Genomic DNA, 20,900 nt, shown 5'->3' on the forward strand with positions numbered 1-20,900 from the left:
CTGGGGACACCTCCTGGGCTCCTTCCAAGCTCTTCCTGCCGTGATCCTGGCTCAGCAGCCCCACAGAGCCAACCTTTCTGTTTGGCTTCCCAACTACAATCTCATCATTGCTCTGGAGCTGATTGTCCCACCTGGTTTTCATTTCCCAAAGCATCTCCCCTCCTTCACCAAGGCTTGGACACAACCCCACACCTCCCCTGGGCCAAACACCTCCCACCAGCCTCACTTCCCTGGGGACAGGGGGGAAGTTCCACCTCACTGGGCATTCCCAATGCCACCCCAGCACCCACCAAGGTCACTTTGAGATGTGCCTTGATGGGCAGGTGACCCCAGGAGAGCAGGGCCCAGGGGGACCCAGGCAGCTGTGGAGCAGACAAGGCCACAGCCCCAAGCTCAGCCCATCCCTGCCTCCCCCTGAGGATGCTGCACCTCCTCTGCTACAGCAGAAATCAATAAAAATTCAATTATAGGCATCAAGTAGAAGCAAAAAAAAAAAAAAATCAGGTAAATCCACCCCAAACCCCAAAATACATTAAAAATAGGTGGGCACCCCCTTGCCATTGAGAGTGTGTGGCATTTATTAGCCATAAATTGGCACACAAAAATGGGAGAGCACAGCTAGGTTGGATTATTTTTTTCTCCTTAGCTCCATGGCTTTGGGTACTTGTCTGTATTCCCTCCCAGATCAGAATTCCCACACATTCCCACCCGCATTCCCAGAGGCTGACACGCAGGTATACCTCTTTAGTTAATTAGAATTACTTTTAATTAAAAATATATGTAAATTATATAGAGTGTGCACAGCTTGGAGAGGAAAAAAAAAAAAGAAGAAAAGAAAGCAAACTTCCATTTCAATAAAAATTTGAACCTCTTGGAATCAGCTGCTTTTGTGACATCCTTGGAGTTATTGGAACTCCCACGTATAAATAAATAGGACCAGGAAATTTTACACCTGAAATATTCTGCAGTAGACATTTTTCCTTGCACAATTTTGCTTTTCCTTCTCTTTTTGCCTCCACCACTCCCAGCCTCTCATGATCACTTTCTGCCCCTTTTAAACACATTTATTTAATATCTCACTTCACACACCCAGACTGATATCCCTTTTTTTTTTTTTTTTCCTTTTTCTTTTGGAGAGGAAGCAAAGGAACACAGGAGAAAATGAAAACTGGGATTGCAAACAAGCGTCATCATCATTTTGGTGAGCAAACTTTTTCCTCTCAGTGTCTGAATCCTCTCCCCCCTCTCCCCCTGTGGCAGCTGGCTCAGAGCCTGGCTTTCCACATGCTGCCAAAAATCCAGCAGGACTCAAGCTGGGGATGTTTGCAAGCTTGGAAATAACCCCATGCTTCTGTCAGAGATGGCTGAGGGACCAGGAAAGACCAGGAGATAGGAAGGGAGAGAAGTGAGAGAATTACAAGTGGGAAAGGAGATGAGGGGATGGTTTATGGAATGATTCCTGGAGACAATTTTGGGGAATTTGTAAGGAAACAGCTCCCTGTGGGAGTAATTTCACTCTTGGTACAATGCCTGGGTGAGGTAGGTACTGGATTTATTTATTTGGGGGTTCTCAGTACCTCTTTCTGTTGAAAAGTAAAGATAACACTAACTAAAAAAAAAAAAAAAAAAAAAAAAAAGAAACACACCACTCCAAAATCCACCCTTGGCAAAAAGGGACGGTGTCTTTTTCTTTTTTTTTTTTTTTCTTAGAAAATGGAAAGAAAAAATATATATTATTATTTATTATATAACATTGTCAACATCAACACCACAAAAAAAAAAAAAAAAAAAAAAAGTAACATCCTAATTGTTCTTGTTCAAGCATTCTGACCGTGGTGAGAAAGGCAGCAGGAGTTTGGTGTCCCTTGGAGAACAAAAAGAGCAGGAGGGCGGGGGGGGACAAGGGTGGTGGCAGCAACACAAACTGGGTGGGACCGTGGAGGGACAGAAGTGTGCTGGGCTGTTGGCTTTTCTTTTGGAACAAAAGAAAACAAAGAGGGGTCAGGGCAAGTCCCAGCGAGGCCGATGCTTGCAGCCTGGTTTCGGTCAGTGTCCGTCCCTCTCGAGTGCTAGCGGTGAACATTCACTTCAAGGAGTCTTGCAAAACGCTTTGTTATCAACAGGGGGATTCTTTTCCTTCTCCTTCTCCCGTTTGCTGGGATTTTCCCGTGGCTCTGGCATTCCCTGCCCCCCTGGTTAGCTGTTCTCACTCCACTCTGGCACCATCCCCACGCCGTGCACCGAGTGGTACTGGTGGGGCGACAGGGTTCGAGGCACGCCGTGGGAATACAGGAATTCCGCCGGCTGGAGGCTGCTGGGAGGGGACTGGATGCCCGTTTGAGGTCCACACTGCCTCACGATGGGCTGGTGAGAGCTTTGGTGCTGGAACATGCTGTGGGTGTCTGCGATTTGGGGCGACGTGTGGTTGGCCACGCTGCCCAGGCGGGGCATGAGCGGCCCCGAGGTGAAGTGGGCAGAGAAATGCTGGTAGGGTAACCTGTCCATGGGCTGCATGGCAGACACTGTGCAACTGCTGTAGGAGGGCACGCTGGGCCACGTGTTACAGCTGATGTCCTCCAGGCTGGGCACGGGCTCCGTGGGCGGCGCCGAGCTGGCGTACATGCAGGCCTGGCGCTGCGCCGACTCAGTCCTGTACGACGTGTTCAGTCCCTGCTGCTGAGGGTAACTGGACCTGTAGAAAGGGTCCTCGTCTGCTGGAGAGGTTTCCATGTAGGGCTTCTTGTAGGGATGCTCGGTGGTGGAACATTCCTCATCTGTTGGGAGAGAAGAGTCCTGGTAGCCACCAATGATAATGTGCCCGTGGCTGAACCTCCCTCTCTGCAGTCCTGCTTTTATTGAGGACGAGCTGACACTTCCCTCGGTGTAAATCCCCATAATTTCCCTGGAACTGATCTCATCTATCCTCTGGAAACCAAGCCTCGCACTTGGCCCTCTCTGCTAGAGTGGGGAAGGGATTAGCCAGGAGCACTGGGAGGAAAATCAAGATGCTGGAGGGATCCTGAGGTTTATCTTGCTCGGTGATCCCCTCACATGCTCCCCATCTCCTTCCTGCTGCCACTTTTACCTGAGGAATAACATCTGCCTGTGACCTCTGCACCTACCAGGATCCCCACTCTGCCCCAGGAGGCTCAGAGCTGATGCTGTCAACTCAAATCCCTCACAACAAAATATTTCCATGATAGAATATAAATGATAAAAAAGAGACAAAAAAGGAGATCACAATAAAATCCTCCCAAGACAGCACCAGCGATGGCACGGTTGGGACAATCAGATTTGGAGTGTGACAGCCCCAGCCTTCAGCTGAGCCAAGGCAGCTGGGCACATAAATCCACACAGGGCTGTGGGCACATAAATCCACACAGGGCCATGTGCTGGAGCCAAGGGGAACAAAGGAGAAAAGTAAATTTCACAGCTAGAAACAACAAGGCACATCTTGCAGAGCCCTTTGTTTCCTGCAGCATCCCAGGCCAGCAGAGGGAAGGAGATAAACAATTTAGGTGAAATCTCCAGGGTGAGGCCAAATGAACAAATGAATGTGCACTTATTTATTCATTCACAGGGTCATCAAATGAAATCCAGCTCTGCTGGAATGGATGGCAAAATTCCCAGGGATGAGCACTTCACCAAGAGATTTTAAGGACAGTGTGGCAAGGGAAGGGGAGCTTTCTGACATGGATTAACTTTTCTGCTGCTGCTGCTTCAAAAACAAGATTTCTGGTGAGGGCAGGAAAACATCCCACTTGGTTAGAGCTGTCCTGGCTGCACCCTTTGAACAGGGGTCAGATTTGAAAGAAATTTGGAACAAGTTACCCTTTACAATTTTTCTCCACCAACATGAGCTGTAATTTTTTCCACCCCCAAAGTACAGTGGGGAAACAAACCCCAAACAGTTGCACAGAATGGAGGACTGAGAGGATCTGCCCCACAAGAGGCACAGAGGTGTTGCTGCCAGGCTGCTCTGAGGGGAATGCTCATGTCACACCTTCAGGAGGGGCAGGTGGGCAGTGCAGGCATCTTTTGTTTCTTCTAAACACACACATGCCTGTAACCCTTATTGCCCTGAACAGCCACGAGGGCTCTCCTGGAAGCTGCATGTAAAGTCACCCCTTGTTCCCACCCAAGGGGTCTTCCAATCCAGCTGGAACAACTGCTGCTGTTCATCCTGGTTCAACAATCCCACAAAGAGCAGGTCCTGAGGGACACCAGGGACATCCCCACAGTGGCCTTTGGCTCTGTAATAGCATAAATTCAGCTGGAAAGCCACAGTCCCATTTTGTTCTTCCTGACAACAGCAAAGCCTGGCTCCTTCACCTCAGCAATGCAGAGCCCTGATAATCAAGGTTCTCCTCTGCCTTCCCGGTACATTGGGGTGGGAAGCAGGATGAGAGAAATGAGCAATTCCATCCCATTTTTGAAACCAGCTGAAACAATGAGCAGGGAGATGCAGGAATGTGTCATCCTCCTCAATCCAGCTCAGGTCCAGATTTTGTAGGAGCAGGGGAAAGGATGGGGTGCCCTGAAAGCCAAAAGCTGGAGGCACAGGTCTAACCTCTCTCCTGATCTCAGCTCCATGACAGGAGGTACATCTGGAGGAAGAGCCTGAGCTGGAGCTTTTATGGACTGTGTAAAAAGTTTGGATTCCTGACCCACCACTGAGTAATAAGAACACTGGGGTGGAAAAACAATGTCTTGTAAAATGCAGCATTGTTCTGCTAATAAAGTTTTCAGCATTAAACCGCATCACTCTGCTGGCACCAGAAATCATTGGCTTGGGGTTTGACTGTTTATTTTATTTTGATTTTTTTTAAATATACAACACAAACCAGTCAAACTCTGTTTTTCCATGGTGTAAAACAGCCTGACTTACAACCTGAGCTTGCTGATTTTTCCATTTAGCCCAGACATTTCACTGCCTGCCACAGCCCAGCTGGGCAGAGTCACAGAGTCACGGACCCACTTCCAGAATCCATCACAGGTGAAGAGAATAAACAAAGCCAACCAGGATTTCACTGGAAAGCCCATAAGCACCCTGTGTCCTTCTATAAGCTCTCAGGATCACTCTGCTGGTCCCTCTAGAGCCAGGTTCCCTGATGTTTTATGTGGAAAGGGATTTAAGGTGTGTAAGCACCTTGTTCCCATCTCCAAACAGGATCTAGGCACTAACAAAGGATTCCAGCCTGCCCTAACAGCTTCTGCCTGTCCTCCTGCCCCTCTTCCCAGTGATTTTCCCATTTATGGAGCCTCTAATTGCTTGAGAGGGAAGAGAATGGTCCATCTGCATCCTGAGGTGGGATGGTGCAGAGCAGAGAGCCTCAGCTGGTGCTGCCTGAGGGATTTACAGCAGTCCAGGCTCTCTGGTCTTGTCCCACCCTCCTCACAGAGGAGATCAGAGCCAGCACAGAGCAGCTGGAGGGCACCCCCGGGTGTGTGGAGCAGCTCTAGGGTGGAAAGGGGACATCTTCAATGACCAAAGGAGCACAAGACCAACAGGTCTCTCATGCAATGCCAAAGGCTGCAGCTTCAATTCATCCTCACGGACTTTGGAGCCTGGACAGTGCAGCTCAAGGGACAATCCTGTCCCTGAAGGTCCTCTTACCTCCTCTTATCAATGTAAGCAGGACACTGAGGATATGTAACAGCCTGCTCAGGGTTTTATTCTTGGTGTTGGCTCCCTGAGCAGCTCCTTGTCCTTTTCCAGGTGCCACTGAGCCCTCAGAGGAGGTGTTGGCTATCCTGGGAGATATCCTGACCATCTCCCCCTGTTGCTGCTATTCTTAGAAGCCAAGGGTGGGGATCAGCTCTAGGGAGCAGCCCCTCGATGCTGCACAAACCTCAAAAAGCGGGAGGTGCTGCCAAGCAGGGGGAGCTGCCAGCGCCAGGGAGAAGCTGCTCTGAAGTGAATCCAAGGAAAACGGAGCCTGAAGAATGGGCTGGAAACTGGCTCCCTCACAAGGAATTTGATGATCTATCTAATGAAGGAGCTTGAGCGAGAGCATGAGCGCTTCCAAGATTTCCGGTATTTACTACTTCCAGCTGGGCTGTAAATACCACGCAAATGGCTTTTTAAATGGAATTTTCCCAATTCCAAGATTCGGGCCACGTAGAATGAAATGCAAACATGGAAAGCCTCAGGACTTCAGGGTGTGCTGGGCCTCCCTCTTCCCCCCTGGTGTAAATCAGGAGAGCTCCTTCCCCACAGATGACACTCATCTCCCCAGGGTGGAAGACAATGAAGAATGGGACATGACTCGTTTGGTTTTCAGAGCTCACCCACACTTCCAGGGTGTCACAGGAGGTTCATCCTGACTTTGTGAGGGACACACAATGGGTGATTATCACTAACTCTGTTGTTTCATCCAGTCTGGGTTCCAGCATGGATCTGGCACGAGCCTGAAGAGCCAATACCAGGGTGCAAGAGTGACAAAGGTTGTCCAAGAAGAAAAGGACAAGGCAGATTCAATCAAAATGAACATCTCTAAAGGGAAAATAAGCCCTAAATCCTGGGACATGGAACCTAAGACATGCCAGCCATTCCAGCTATATCTCACTGTTTGTGATATGGCTGTGTTGTATTGAAGGTGACAGGGCTGGGGGACAGGGACAATCCAGCCCCCAAAAGCTGGAATCTTTTCCACAGGCAGCAAGCTGCCAGCACTCCCTGCAGGCACCTCTGACAGGATAGGGGGATCAGAGAATGGGTCTGGTTGGAAGGGACCACAGTGGCTTATCTGGTCCAACCTCCCTGCTCCAGCAGGGTCATCCCAGAGCACACGGCACAGGAGTGTGTCCAGAAATTCTGGAATGTCTCCACAGAGGAGACTCCACACCCTCCTGGGCAGCCTGACTGGAAAGAAGTCCTTGCTCATATTCAGGTGGAACCTCCCAAGCATCAGTTCCTGCCTGTTATCCTGCTGCTGGACACCATGGAGCAGAGCCTGGTCCATCCCCTGGCACCTCCCTGCAGACAATGATGGGGTCCCCTCTCAGCCAAGACTGGCCCAGCTCCCTCAGCCTTTCCTCATTAGGGATATCAAACTACAGAGCCACCAGAGTGTGGCTGCTCAGCAAGAGCTGGGTACACCCCAGCTCCCTGAACATCTCCTCCCCAGGCAGGGAGTCCCTTCCTCACCCTCAGTGTCCCACAGCCACCCTGCCCTGGGCTCCACTGCATCTCTGCAGCTGCAGCACAGCCCGAGCTTTGGCCAGCTCATCACATCTCCAAACATCAGCAGGGTGTGTCCTCCAAGGAGACATCCCATGCCTGAGTTTTGTCCTACAGATTCTCTGAGTGAAAAAACAGAGCTGGGTGGGATGTGGGAGAAGCTGGTTCAGTCAACAGAGAGGTCTGTGCACACTGACAGGGCCAGTTCTTGAGGAGAAGGTGGAAAGGCATTGCTGTACCAGCACTGACCTCATCAGAGCAGGAAGGAGATGAAAGATAAATCCTTCCCCAGGGCGATGGCCAAGCTGGGGGGCTGAAGGACACGGTCCTCACCGGTTGGAGCCAGTGGATTCTGCCACGTCCCTCTTCTCCCTCAGAGTGCCAACTTGACAACTTTTATAACCTCCCCAGGGAGAAGCTGTTCCAGTTGCCTCCTGTTCAGCATCACAAGCATCCCAGAAATCTGCCAAGTGGTTGGGATTGTGTAAGGCTGGGAGGGAGCAGAGGTTTAGAGGGATGACTATTTAGTCCACAGGATATGTGAGAGAGAGGATATTACAAGGGAAAACAAGGCCCAGTATCCTAACTGGGATGTGGGGCTAAATGAAAGACACAAGGCAAGCTGCCTGCTGGTGAGGCCTTTTGGGCTTCTCCAAGCACAACAATGGGAGAGGGAGAGGTGGAGAACAACCAGAAAAAAGACAAAGCTCCAACTGCTCTTTGTGTCAGCCTAAAAATCCACATCAAGAGCCGAGGCCACTCCTTGATGAGATGCAGGGTTGGAGGTAGTCCAGCCTCTCAAGACCGGTGACTTTGTCACGTGCCATCAGCAATCCCAGTGTGGGGCTGGGATACAAGGCAGGATGATCCTTGCCATTCCCCGTTCCTGGAACAGCGACCCCAAAGCAGTGCACTGGGGTCATTCCCAATGCTGTGACCCTGCCCTCCCACCTGCACACCAGGAATCACCAGATTAGGAGCTCTGGGATGTGTCCTTCCTTCCTTCCTCAGCCAGGAGAGCATCACCTCCCTGAAGCAGGGGAGCCTCCGGAGATAACATCCTCTGGCAGCCCTGCTGCTCTCCCCTAATGTAATTCCATATCAGATCTCCACAGTGAATCCATCTTGCCTTGACAGCTAAGAACAACACTGCCAGCCACAGAGACTTATCCTTGTCTTAGGTCACCAGGAAAGCAGGAGTTGAACAAGGTTCCTTTGAGTTGGGTGAGCACAGACCTGTCCCTAACTGAGCCTAACCCAAGGCTTGGCTCTGATTGAAGAGGAGGCAGAGAAAGTTCAGGAGATGTCAAAGCTGGAAGGAGACTGGCTTGGAATTCACCCCAGAAGATGCAGACAGCAGCTGGTCTCAAAGCCAGCTGAACTGCCCTCTGCCCCCAAGAGCACTTATCCATAACCACAGCCTTGGGAAAGGAAATAATCCGCTGGAGATAAGTCCTAAACTGCCTGAGGAGGAGTCAGTGCTTGGGGAGTGGATAGTCCAACACAATCAATGATATTTCCAGCCCAGAAAATGGACAGAGGGACAGTAGGAGCAGACAAACTCTGGCTTTTGAGTTTTCTGAGGTGGTGGGGCTTGATATCTGTTAAGCACTAATGTAGGAAAGCGGGAGAACCATGAGGGAAAACTCAGAAATGAGAGGCTGGAACAGCAAAAAAAAAAGAGGAATATCATACATAGGATTATTTTCCCATGTCCAACAAAGATCCTTGCTGATGCTGGAAGGAAGCTCCACGCTCAGTGACATGAAACCTTGGATCACGCTCTGATTTGTCCAACCCCAATCGCTCATCTCGAGTGAATTTTTTTTTTTTTTCCTTTTAATTAATTTCACTTCGCAAAGAGCTGCTTGGCAGCTCAGGCTGGCTCTCTGGTTCCCATTAACTTTTGTGTTTCTTTCCTCTGAGCCCTGGTGGCTGTTTTCCATTTACCAAAGGCACGGGGAGGGGAGAGAAGAAGGCTGAGGGAGGAGAGCGGAGGCTCAGGCTGCAGGGACACCGAGCCTGGAGGAAGAAGCCGCTGGTGTCGGGCAGGACGCTGCTCCTCTTTGATTAAAGCCTTTGGCGGCCCTGATAAAAGGCCCTTAACTGCTTGTGCCACTCAGGGCACGGCCGCGATAAGGAGGGGCCTGGGGCCTGCAGGCGAGGCCTCCCCGGGCCTGTCCCCGCTGGGCCCGCGGGCCGAGAGGGCCGGGGAGCTTCACTCGGGGCAGATAGCCGAGCCTTTTGTGACAATAAGAGGAAGTGAGATAATTGGGGGATTGAGGGAAACCACCCATGGAGACAGCACTTAGCGGGAATCCCAAAACTGGAAGGAAACCTCTGTTGGTTCCTTATCACGTTCCAGCGCGGAGGCGAATGATGAATTGCCCCGCGGGGCAGGGACACGCAGCAGTCAGGGATTGTCCCAGGGCTGGTTGTCATTTGGGCCAGCTTGTTTTGGTTAGTTTTGGAAAAGGGGGAAGAGCAAAGGTGAGAGCTCAGCTCCCAGGACAGAGGCGCTGAGAAAGGGCTCCCAGGGGCTGCAGCTCCCAGCGCTGAGGAGGGATCTCAGGGATCTCAGGGATCAGTGGGACTTTGCAGCAGCCCAGCAGTGCAGGGGTTAAACAGGCACACACCCCCCTCGGACCTGGGGGACACTTTGGGCATCTCCTTATGCCCTGCCTTACAGCCAGCTCAAGGCCAGCTCAGTGCCCATTTCCAATCCCTGCTCTGGCACATTCTGTGTCAGCACAGTCACCTGGAGGGCACAGAAAATGCCACCTGTTTCCCACTGTCTACCTCAGGAAAATATTAGGATTTCTCAGGACTTTTTTTATACTTTGCATACCTGTACACAACCCACGTGGCTCCTACAATGTCTGGGGGATTCACCAAGGACATGGGAGAGATTTCCACTGCTCTCCTGCCTCCTCTGCCAGCCCTCCCTACCTTAGACTGTGTGTCTGCACATCCCAGTGCTCCAGGGGTTATGTTGCTAAAAATAATGACATGTGTCTGACTGATAGGGTGGTGCAGGGAAGTGGGAAGGGCTCTGCTGTGGGGAGAAATTCCTGCTGCCTTGGTGCTTGCTGCCTTCTGGTAGCTTCTCCATAGAGGAAATCCCAAGAAGGGCAACGGGGTTGGCAGAAACCAGCCCCTGCCCACCCCTTGTTGCATCCAACCCTGGAAATCCCCTATTTTTTTCCAAGTAAAACTGATCCAAAGCTTTTGCTATCTCGGTCCTACAAGTGGTGCTACACTGAAGCATTCCCACTGCTTTGGGAGAGGAGGGCAGAGACCACAGACCCCTCATGCCTGCCCAGAACAATTATCCCAGCACTATCAGGGGGCTCTTCATGCCAGGATGAGCTGAGCAGTCACTGGAAAGCCCTCACAGTTTGATCCCTAAAGCTCTGTCAAAGCAGCTCAGTGGCAGCAGAAGGGAAGGACCATGGATATCATGGGTTTCAATCCAGGCACCCTGCGTTAGCCTGAGCATTTCTGCAGACAGAAAACTGTCTCCCAGCTGTGAGACAGGCCTGAGTTGAAAACTGGGCAAAATACAAACTGTCAAGGTATCTCCACTTGGAGATTAACCCTGTCTGAGGGGCTGCAGATAAGTCATCTTTATCTCCAGCACCAGCTATCTTTCCAAATGTGGATTCATGGTGGGTGAAAGGCACTGCCAGCCCTCCAAACAGCTCATTCCCAACCTAGCAGAAATGGGATTTTCAAGTTTCCCAGCCCAGCCTGGGGGAGCTGCCCACAGCCCTCATGCCATGCTCATCCTCCAGCATCATTTGTTGCGTGCTACTTTTGCCAAAAAATCAACTACTGGAGAAGGGAGACAAAGGAAAGTATTTTCTCACTGAATATCTAAAATACTCTCTCTTTCTTTCACTTTGATGCTTTTCTGCCCACAAAGGCAGTTATCCTTGGAGCTGTCCAAGGGGAACCATCAGGAAACAATGCTGACAGTCATGTTGGGAGGGGAAAAACACGAAGCAGGGAGCAGGCAAGCTCTGACCTTTTCTCTTGGTGCAGTGGTAGATCTGGCCGTGCTCCTGGGAGATGGGGTAGGGGTTGGCAGGAGGCAGCAGGTCCTGGGAGGTGCTGGACACCCCGTTCTCACACTGGTACTGGGAGCCCAGGTTGGAGGAGGCAGAAAGGACCCTGGTCTCACCACTGAAGGGGCTGTGATTCGAGGACACTTTTTGTCTCACTGTGCTCCTGGGAACAACCGGGTACTCTTTACTACAAGCAAAGAAACAGAAGAGAAACAAGTCAGCAAAGCAATCAATTAATAAATAGATCAGAGGATTCATAAATGAAGGCAGCACATTAGTGTCATGGAGTTTGTTTTGGCTTTCAGGGAAATGCAGATATCCCTCCCTGGAGGCTGCAGCCCCGTCACACTTTATCCATGCAGAACTTGTTACTCCATTTCCTGTTAGTCCCCTTAAATTCATGCCTTTTTAACCACCACTGTTTTATACACACACATAAAATATATAAATGCAGTTTCAGCAAAATAAACAAGATTTCTATTTACATATTGCAGCATTTATAGGCTGTATACTGTTTGTAATGTATGTGCAGTATGCACATGCATGTAAATGAAACCAGCATTTCTGCCAAGCTGACTTGGAAATTAATTAAATATTTAGGTCTACTTTTTTCCCCTTATAGTAGTTGTCCCCATTCTTTTTGCCTGGAGTCTGTCAGCCTGCTTGTCCTGGATGGGGGATCCCTGCAACACAGACCAAGCTCAGAAAAGAGAAATAAATAAATCACTGGGATTTGATGCACACCAGAGCCTCAGCAGAGCCAGGATGGGAGGGAAAGCCTGGACTGTTCTCTTGCCCCCAGATCTGGTTTGAAGTCGGGATGCTTTGCCAACACAGGCTGGAAATCCCCTCTCCTCAAAGACCCTCTGGTGTTTTTTGGAGATGTTTCCCCAAACACACTGGCAATGTGACAACCCCAAAGATGATTCCTTCTCTGCAAGGAGAGCTGAAGCTGAACAGTGGGTCTGAGACACTTCAGGTGAGGTAAAAGTCTCCTCCTGAACCCAAACACTTGAAAAAATGCATAAAGATCAGGTAGTACAGCACCCCAAAGTGCTGCTTCCAACACCAGTTTTCTCCTCTGAGTCTGTAACCATTGGACCAAGCTGGCTTTGAGGTATCCCCCTCGCCTGTCCAAAATCATTGTCATGGAGCAAGAACAGCTCCTTAAATGCCATCCACAGGCTCACCTGGCCACTTCCATGCAGAGGAAGAGCCCTGAACCTGCAGAGACACCCCTCAGGGAGGATCTGTCACTGTAGAACTCAGAACTTATTTACCCAATTTAACAATGGCAATCATATAAACCTAGGCCAGCAGGGAGCTTTCGTCCAAACCACTGCTGTGCTGGCTGCCAGAAACATCAGCAACCGAGCTGGAATGGAAGGGAAATTGACCCAGGAGCTCCAACCCAAAGAAATGTGGCTCTGGTTAGGGCATGAAAGCTTTCCCAAGCCCAGGAACTGGGGGCTTGCCAAGGACAGCCTGCTCCAAAGGTGGGGTTTCATCCCCCTGGAGCAGCATTTGCTCAGAACTAAAATCCAGGCTGTGCACGAGGAACAAAAGAGAGATGGACTGGGAGGAAGCAGAGATTCATCCCTTGGATAGTCAGGGCAAGAGTGGATGCCAGAAATTGTGGTGAGATTCAGAGGACCTGCCTGTGGACATCCAGCATTTAAATCCACCAGGAGATTTAGCTGGAGCACAGCTTTGGTGGCTTCTGGGGAAGGTCAAGAGCTGTGGCCATCAAACCTCAGGGATGACCCTCAGATCTTCTGGGTTCTAAGGGATCTCCCAGCCCTCCCAGGTGACAGTTTTGAGCTGCCTGTTCCACCTGCACACCGTAATCCTCAATGAAAATTGTACCAACATGATACACCTAAGCTGTATCCTCACCTTGTTTCCGTTCCAAGGACATCACCTGCAAGGAGGTGACTCCTGGATGTGCCCTTCTAGCTTTCCTTCTGAGGAGAGGCTGCATGGATTGGCTGGGCCTCACACAAGCAACATCCAATTCCCAAAAAATGGCAGAGCTTTGTTTTGTTTCCCAGTGGGGAATGTGAGAGCTGCAGTGGAGGAGAGAGAGGGGCATCTCATGGCATGATGCCAGGCTGTGTGACACTTAGGAACATCTTGCACTGGTAGATCTGGCCACAGTGGGTAAATCTGGATGAAATCCTGGAGGTGTTTTCCAGCCTCAGTGATTCTATGACCCTTTCCAAAGGCCATCTCTTTGGAATGTGATCTCTGTGGGGGCTTCTGACCATAAATTCTCAGTGGGACCTCATAATAAAGGTCAGGCCCTCGCTGTGCCAAGCCCCACACAAACACTGGGGAGCCATCCCCACCCAAACCAACACTTTTCTCTCTTTCAACAGAGAGGGAAAAGTGATCAACCTGATTAGGGCTTTTATTTCTTGATGAAAAACTATTTTCCTAGAATCGTGAAGGTCACAAGAGACCTCCAAGGTCGAGTCCGACCTCTGATCAACGCATTGTCAACTGAACCAGAGCCACATCCAGTCATTTCTAGGGCACCTCCAGGGATGGAGACTCCACCACCTCCATGGACAGCCCATCCCAAGGCCTGACCACCCTTCCAGTGAAGGAATTCCTCCTGGTGGCCAAAGGGAAGCTCAGCTCCTTCCAAGCCAAGCAGGAGCTGTTTGTCTGCAACAGCAACACTTTAACCCCAAGTGCTAGAGCACAGGGGTTTGAGTTCCAGATTCCTTCCAGTCTGCATTTCCCAGGGAACAGGAGAATCTCCGTGGCCAGAAGAGAGGACTGTGGTGCTCTGAGGGATACAGCAGGAGCTGGGAGTCAGGAGGGAACAGGCTGGAGTCACCAAGTTTCCAAACAGCAATTCCCGGGAGGTATCGCAACAACTTCTCTCCGGACTGAAATATTTCCATTTCAGTCAAAACATGTTGGGTGCTATTTTTGCCAAAAACTCATCTACTGGAGGAGGGAGATGAAGGAAAGTGTTTTCTCACTAAATACCCAAAACATTCTCTTTCTTTCTCTTTGATATTTTTCAATGCTTCTCTGTAATTCTGCATATTCCTCCTAACAGGAGCTGAGCTGAAATAAATCTTTGGTATCTTCTAAAGCAGCAATCATCTCAAAACATTTCTATTTATTCCTGAACCCACTCAGCATGTAAAGTGCACACCTATCATTTTTAAAAACTGAAGGACAAACTGAAATGGATCAAATCTTTTTTTTTTTTTTATAAAGTCACTATTTCCAAAGTAGTGGTTGTCATCCTGAGCTATAGTTTAATGGAATAAAAGATTTCTGTCATATCCAGAAATGTTGCTGTCCAAAAAAAAACCTCTGTAGCAAAGTAAGAAGGGGGGAAAAAATATTAAACCTTAAGTAATGTAGGAAATTATCCACATAGCAAAGATGAAGTTGTTGATGCTTCTGGGCCAAAAAGCTTGTTTTACATGGGATGTTAATAAGCTGCTTTCATTTTTGCATTAAAAACTGCAAAACTAAAAGAATTTCTTTAAAAAATTGATTGGGAAAAGAATTTACAAGGATAAAACCTGTCCCTGGTCTATTTAAAGTCTGTTGGAGGCTAATAATGAATATTTAGTTACTATATTAAAATAGCAGAAGGGGACAGGGAGGAGCAGCAAAGGTGCTGTGTAGTATTTTGATTTTTGTTAAAACTTGGGGTAAGAAATCATGGATGAGGTCCAAGACCATTGGTGCTGAAGTCTAGATTTTGTTTTTGTCTCCCAGAGGTCCCTTAAATCCCCAGGGCTGGACAGCTGCTCTGCAGAACTTCCCAGCAGCACCCACATTCCACTTCAGATACCTCAGAGAACTCCCACCCTACAGATCAGGCCTGACAAGTGAATCCCCCCTGCAATCCCAAATCCCACCTCTGCCAGGTGGAATTAGAAACTCACTCTCATTTTCTCTCATGACAACTTCCCCTTTCCCTGGCCAAGTGATACTCCCACCACGACAGACTCAAGAGTTTTGTAGCAGTTTTGTTTTCACTTCTGCCACAAACTCACAGCCAGCAAAGAATTCAAAGAAGCAAATTCAAGATGATTTTGCAATCTCAGAACCAGAAACCTTGTTGGCCACTGCAAATTACTAATAGCTGGAAAAATGATAAATTCAGACCTGGACAGAGCAACACCCAATTCACTTTCTTGCTTAGTACTACACTCTAAGAGAATAAAAGTTTTCCATATATTTTCACGTGCAGACATGAAGTTTCCTGATGTACCAGCCAAGGCATAGTAAATGAAGCTGCCAGACAAAAACCTGGGTAAAAACCTCTTCAAAAATCAGTTTAGAATCAGGAAGTTCCTGCATTGAAGCATCCAACCCCTACTGGCCCTAAACAAGTTATTTTAGAAGATGTTCCTGATATTTCTGCAACACAACATTGGATACCTCAAGGTTTTCCAGAGCTGCTGTAGCTCATGGAAACAAAGCTTCAAAAGATTTATTAAATATCAGATCCCAAGGATCTGTTGGAGGTCAAAGTGAAGCATGACATGGGAAAGAATTTCCTTTCCATGTTTTTACAGCAGCCTTGGAAATCCCTGAACTGTCTAAATCTTGTTCACAATATCAAATCTTAGTCTAAAACCTGACCCAAGGATGAGCACAGGGATTCCTTTCCACTCTTTCCAAATTTCCAGGAAATTTTAACTCCTCCTTGGGCAGTCCCAACAAAAGGACAAATATTTGCCACCCCATCAGTGCTGTCCCCTCTACCCAGCCCAGAATCGACCTCCCATTCCAGATGTGCAAACACAACTCTATGGCTTTGGGGTTTACAGCTCCCAGGCCACCAATTGTTGTCCTTCCTGCTGAGGCTCAAGAGGAGGGAAGAAGTGGAAGTCAGCCATAGCAGACACAGCAAAAGGAAGAAGGGGGAAAAAGTGCCTGGAGTAAACAGATCATCTCCCAGGGAAAAAACCAAACCCAGTTGTCAGTGTCAGCATTCATTTCAGCTGATTTCCAGCATATTGAAATAAAATTGAACCACTCTCAAGAGGCTGTCTGGAAGAGGATAAACTAGAGCAGGGAAGTAAATGGTAGGAGAGGAATTACTGAGGACTTCCTGCAGTCTCAGCCTCTGATTAAACACGACGCCTCTCTGTGTGGGGACTGCAGAGCAGACCCAGAGAGAATAACACCCAAGATGGGTGTGCAGCAGCACAAACCAAAATATCCACTGAGGAACATGAGAGTCTGTCCAGTGCCCCATTCTCCTCCAACACAGCAAATGTCCTGACCTTCCTGCCAGGACCTGAGGGGCTCCAAGATCCTTGGGTTGGGATGGGACAGCTGAACAGGGCTGAGTGCTGGTGCTGTGCTGGGGCAGGGGCAATCCCAGGATCAATCCAGGCTGGGGATGAAATGATGGAGCAGCCCTGGGGAGAAGGGATTGGGAATGCTGGTGGGGGAGAGCTGGAGATGCCCCAGCACCCAAAAAGCTCCCATGTCCTGGGCTGCCTCCCCTGCATCGTGGGCAGCAGGACAAGCGAGGGTTGCTCTGCCCCACTCCGGTGAGACCCCACCTGCAGAGCTGCCCCAGCCCTGGGCCCTGCACAGGGAGGACCTGGAGCTGCTGGAGCAAATCCAGGAGGCACCAGGATGGTCAGAGGGATGGAGAAGCTCTGCTGGGAGAGCTGAGATTGGAAATTGCCTCTGGAAAATAGAAGATTCCAGGGTGACCTACAAGAGAGTTGGAGAGAGACTATTTACAAGGGCCTGGAGTGACAGGACAAGGGGAAATGGCTTCACACTGGAAGAGTAGGTTTAAATGGGATATGTGAAAAAAAGCCACCCCTGTGAGGGTGGGGAGGCCCTGGCACAGAGTGCACAGAGAAGCTGTGGGTGCCCCTGGGAGTGTTCAAGGCCAGGCTGGATGGGGCTTGGAGCCACCTGGGACAGTGGAAGGTGTCCCTGCCCATGGCAGGGGGTGGCACTAGATGGGCTTTAAGGTCCCTTCAACCCAAATCACTCCATGATGATCCTGTGGTCTGTTAGCAACTCCTCTGAGCAGGGCAGCCCAAAGCCATCTCTGCAACCAGCCAAAGAACCAGCAATAAAAAGAGCCAAGTAGAGACCAAGAGCTCTCCTTAGCAGGCAAATAAATTATAAGTTTCTCCAGAAAAAGATGCTGGAGGAAGAGGAACACAAGAGGAGCTGGAGAATGGATGTGGGCCAGAGGCAGCACCTCATCCCTTTGTGCTGGGCTGAGCTGCTGCTGTTCAAACCCTGCTGCTCAGATCCCCAGAGGAGGGTCAGTGACAGAAACTGCAGCTACCCTGTGTTTCTTGAGTGGCTTTCTCACTTCAAAAAAGCTGTGAATAAGCGAGATCTGCCCAGCTTCCCTTTGGATTTCATCTGAATTCTGTCAAACTCTACAGAACACATTTCAACCAGGACCAGGAATATTTCCTGGGGGATGTGTGCTGGAGGAAAGCATCCCCTCCCCAGCAGATGTTATAATGCCAAATCTCACACTGAAAACATTTCAGACAGGGGGTGACCCCTGGGAGATTTCAGTGACAGAACCTGGGAAATGGAAGAGGATTAAAGATGCAGTGAGAGGACACAGGAAGAACGAGGTGGTTTGCAGCAGACCAAAACTAATATGCTTGAGTCAGCCTGGTGCTCACCAGGCCAACAGGATGTTGGAATGCCAGGGAACACCAGAGCTCATCCATTTCTTCTGCTGGCACCCCAAAATGCACTGTCATCTCTGTCACACTGGCTCTGACTCATGGAGCTGATTTTGTGTCCCTGGTGCCTGGCCCTGTTTCTGCTCTCGATGACACATGGGAATCTCTGGAATAATTCCTTTGGAGCCAAGAAGATTGCTGTGGATCAATGCCAAAGGCAGCAAACTGGCTCGTGATCCCTGACAGAGAAAACACAGCCACCACGTCAGACCATGCTGTCACTCTTCCCTGTCATGTGGAGCATTCTGACTTTTTTTGTCACTTTTCAAGGGGGAGCCAAGAGCCACCATTTCATGGCATCATCATACCCCTCAAAAGCCTCCCCAACAGAAGCTTCAAGGGTTGAACTGCATTAATTTACAAAGTTAATTAAATTAGAAAATAGCCAGGGCCTTCCAGACTACCAGAAGCTCCTCAGCCCCCATAAGAACCACCAGAGACAATGGGAACTGCAGATGAGCAGCAAGAATTGCCTACAGGGTTGACCAGAACTGCTCCCTCACAGTGCTCCAGACCCACACATGTAGTAAAACTCACATCCCTCTATGCATTTTCCTTCCTTTTAAATGTTTATTGGGGGGTTTTTCCTAACCAACAAAATAAAAAACTCAACCTCATGCTCAGAAACTGGAAAGCTTTGAAAAACCTCTTCTTCCCAGAGGGTCCATCCTACCAAGAGGCTGCTGAAGGCACCTCTTGTGCTTCAGGAAAGAAGGGCAGTGGGAAGAAAATGAACATTCACTGGAATTTGGATCTCTCTGGAGCTCATGGCTCCTCTTTGTCAATAAAATCCTCTCCTGCTGAAAGTCTTCACACCACTCCTGAATGAAGTTCTACCTGGACAGACTCATTACCATCTTTCTGGGAAATAGGAGGGAAAAACCAACATGGGAGGCCCTGGAAAGGAGAAAGCCATGGAGAGGGATGGACTCAAAGCCATGGTGAATGTCAGGTCAGAAGTTTCTGGTACACTCTGCACTGTTATAAAAATGTGGGGGTTTCCAAGTACTTTTTTAATAACAAAGGAATAGATTAAAAGTGCATCCCACCATATTCTCCAAGGGCATAAATGGACATCATTCCCCTAAAACCAGGATGGACTGACCGGTCCATCACTGGGAAACAACATCATAAACATACATTTATATGTTAAAATATATAACATATAAATTTAATTACATTTTCATATATATTTATATGTTAAATCTATATAAACCCACAAAAGGCAGGGCATAGTTCTGCAACATTCTCAATCCTGAATGGTTCTTTATCTCACAGACACAACCTATTTTTTATAGCTACAATTTATTTATATATATAACTGATTTTATATATTTTCATATATAATTTTGAATATATTCATATATCTACATAAAAAACCCACAAAGGTGGGCACATATTTGCAACCTTGAATGGGTCTTTCTTTTACTATAATCATCTTATCCTGCCCTCCCTTAAAAAAAATGCCACCTTTGTAAAGGCACACAGCCATTCCTCTGCAAAGTTATTAAAATGAACATCAGAAATTATCCAGTAAAGGCAAGGATTTTAACCCTTCCAGCCCTGCCAGGCCTGAGTGGGTGTATTTATATATTCCAAGTGTTTCTGTTCCCTACATCACCGACCGCAGCCCCTGCATAAAAATGCCAATCAATTTTTAGCACGGGCTCAGCGTGGCTTGATGCCATGCTCTTCATATGGCACTGAGCCCTTCCTAAGAGTCCTCCCTGTTCCACCTCCTCCCTCCTGCTCCAAAAAACCACCCCCCCGTGAATCCAAACCTTCAAACCTTTCCAGTGGCTGTAATGAAAGGGTGGTTTGGCAGCAAAAGGAATATTGGCTGGGGGGAACACATCATCACTCAAGTTCCAGCAGAAGCTGGGAGACTGGCACGGGGTGGGGGGAGCTATTTTGAGGGGTAGTGCCACCATAAATAAATAAATATTGACAGATCCTGCCAGGATCTGTTGGAAAGGGCAGGCAGGGAACACAGGGCACATTCAGGAGCCCAAGGAGATTATTTCAATGGAGCAGATTAAGTGCTGCCTATACCTTTTTTATACATCTATCTTAGCTTTTCTGGGGCTGAGTCTGAACATGTTTGTACACAGGAAGACATTTGCCCAGTTTGGGTGGGTTCCAGGCATGTTTGCAGGATTGCAGGAATTATTTGGTGCCTGACAGCACAATTTTCCTGGCTATGGAGAGCCACGCTCACATCATCAGCTACAACAACCAGAAGTGACCACCTACAGCTGGCTCCTGGGTGGGCAGGGGGAAAAACCCTCCCATCACAAGGTCCCAAAGCAGGTCCCTCCAGCAGGAGCCAGAGAATAAAGGATCTGATCCCCTCCTGGAAAATGCTCTATTGAGAATCTCCATCTGTCTTAGTTAGCATCGTGGGTATGGCACCATTCCTGCAAAACATTTGCACCAGGAAGCAGCTTGACACATGGAGAAAGTTCCAAGTGAAGGGAAAAGCACGAAGTTAATTACCAGCAGGGCCTGACATTTAGAAAAGGACATTAAACAGGATTTTCAAACAAGATTTAGGCTTGCTTTTCAGCTTAAGTACTTGCAGCCAAACCCGGGATTCTAAAAGGCCTCCTCAGCCACCTGGCCCTGGAGATCCCAACATTTTCTAACCTTTCCTTCTTCAACCTGAAACCACCACACCTCTGCTCCTGCTCTGCACATCCAGAACCGAGCAGGCAAACACTCTCCTCCTGCCAAAGCCCCTCCAAAGCCAGTAACAACAGAGCACAGGACTCTCCACCACCACCTCCAGAGGCAGCTGGAGCAAGCTGAAAACCCTACTCCCAAAACAAGGCTGGGAGCTTTGTCTTTAAAGCACTGTCCCCTGGGAGAAAGGAACACTCTGGTGGCCAGAGCTTCTCCCAGCTACTCCGAGTTTTTAATGGGTCT

General features: G+C 48.9%; 1 protein-coding gene across 1 annotated transcript in view; it reads right to left on the bottom strand.

Annotated features, from left to right (window-relative positions):
* Positions 1–749: 749 nt before the first annotated feature.
* The window catches only part of TBX5 (T-box transcription factor 5), a 39,141-nt gene continuing 18,990 nt past the window's right edge, over positions 750–20,900 (bottom strand). The window contains exons 8-9 of the mRNA XM_050980732.1: positions 11,211–11,437; positions 750–2,774 (exon numbers count right to left, since the gene is read on the bottom strand). Of these exons, the coding sequence (XP_050836689.1) occupies positions 2,197–2,774; positions 11,211–11,437 (805 nt within the window). The 3' untranslated portion in view covers positions 750–2,196. The remainder of the gene's footprint in view (positions 2,775–11,210; positions 11,438–20,900) is intronic.

Source organism: Serinus canaria, chromosome 15 (genome assembly GCF_022539315.1).
Source record: "Serinus canaria isolate serCan28SL12 chromosome 15, serCan2020, whole genome shotgun sequence".
NCBI classification, from domain to species: Eukaryota; Metazoa; Chordata; class Aves; order Passeriformes; family Fringillidae; genus Serinus; species Serinus canaria.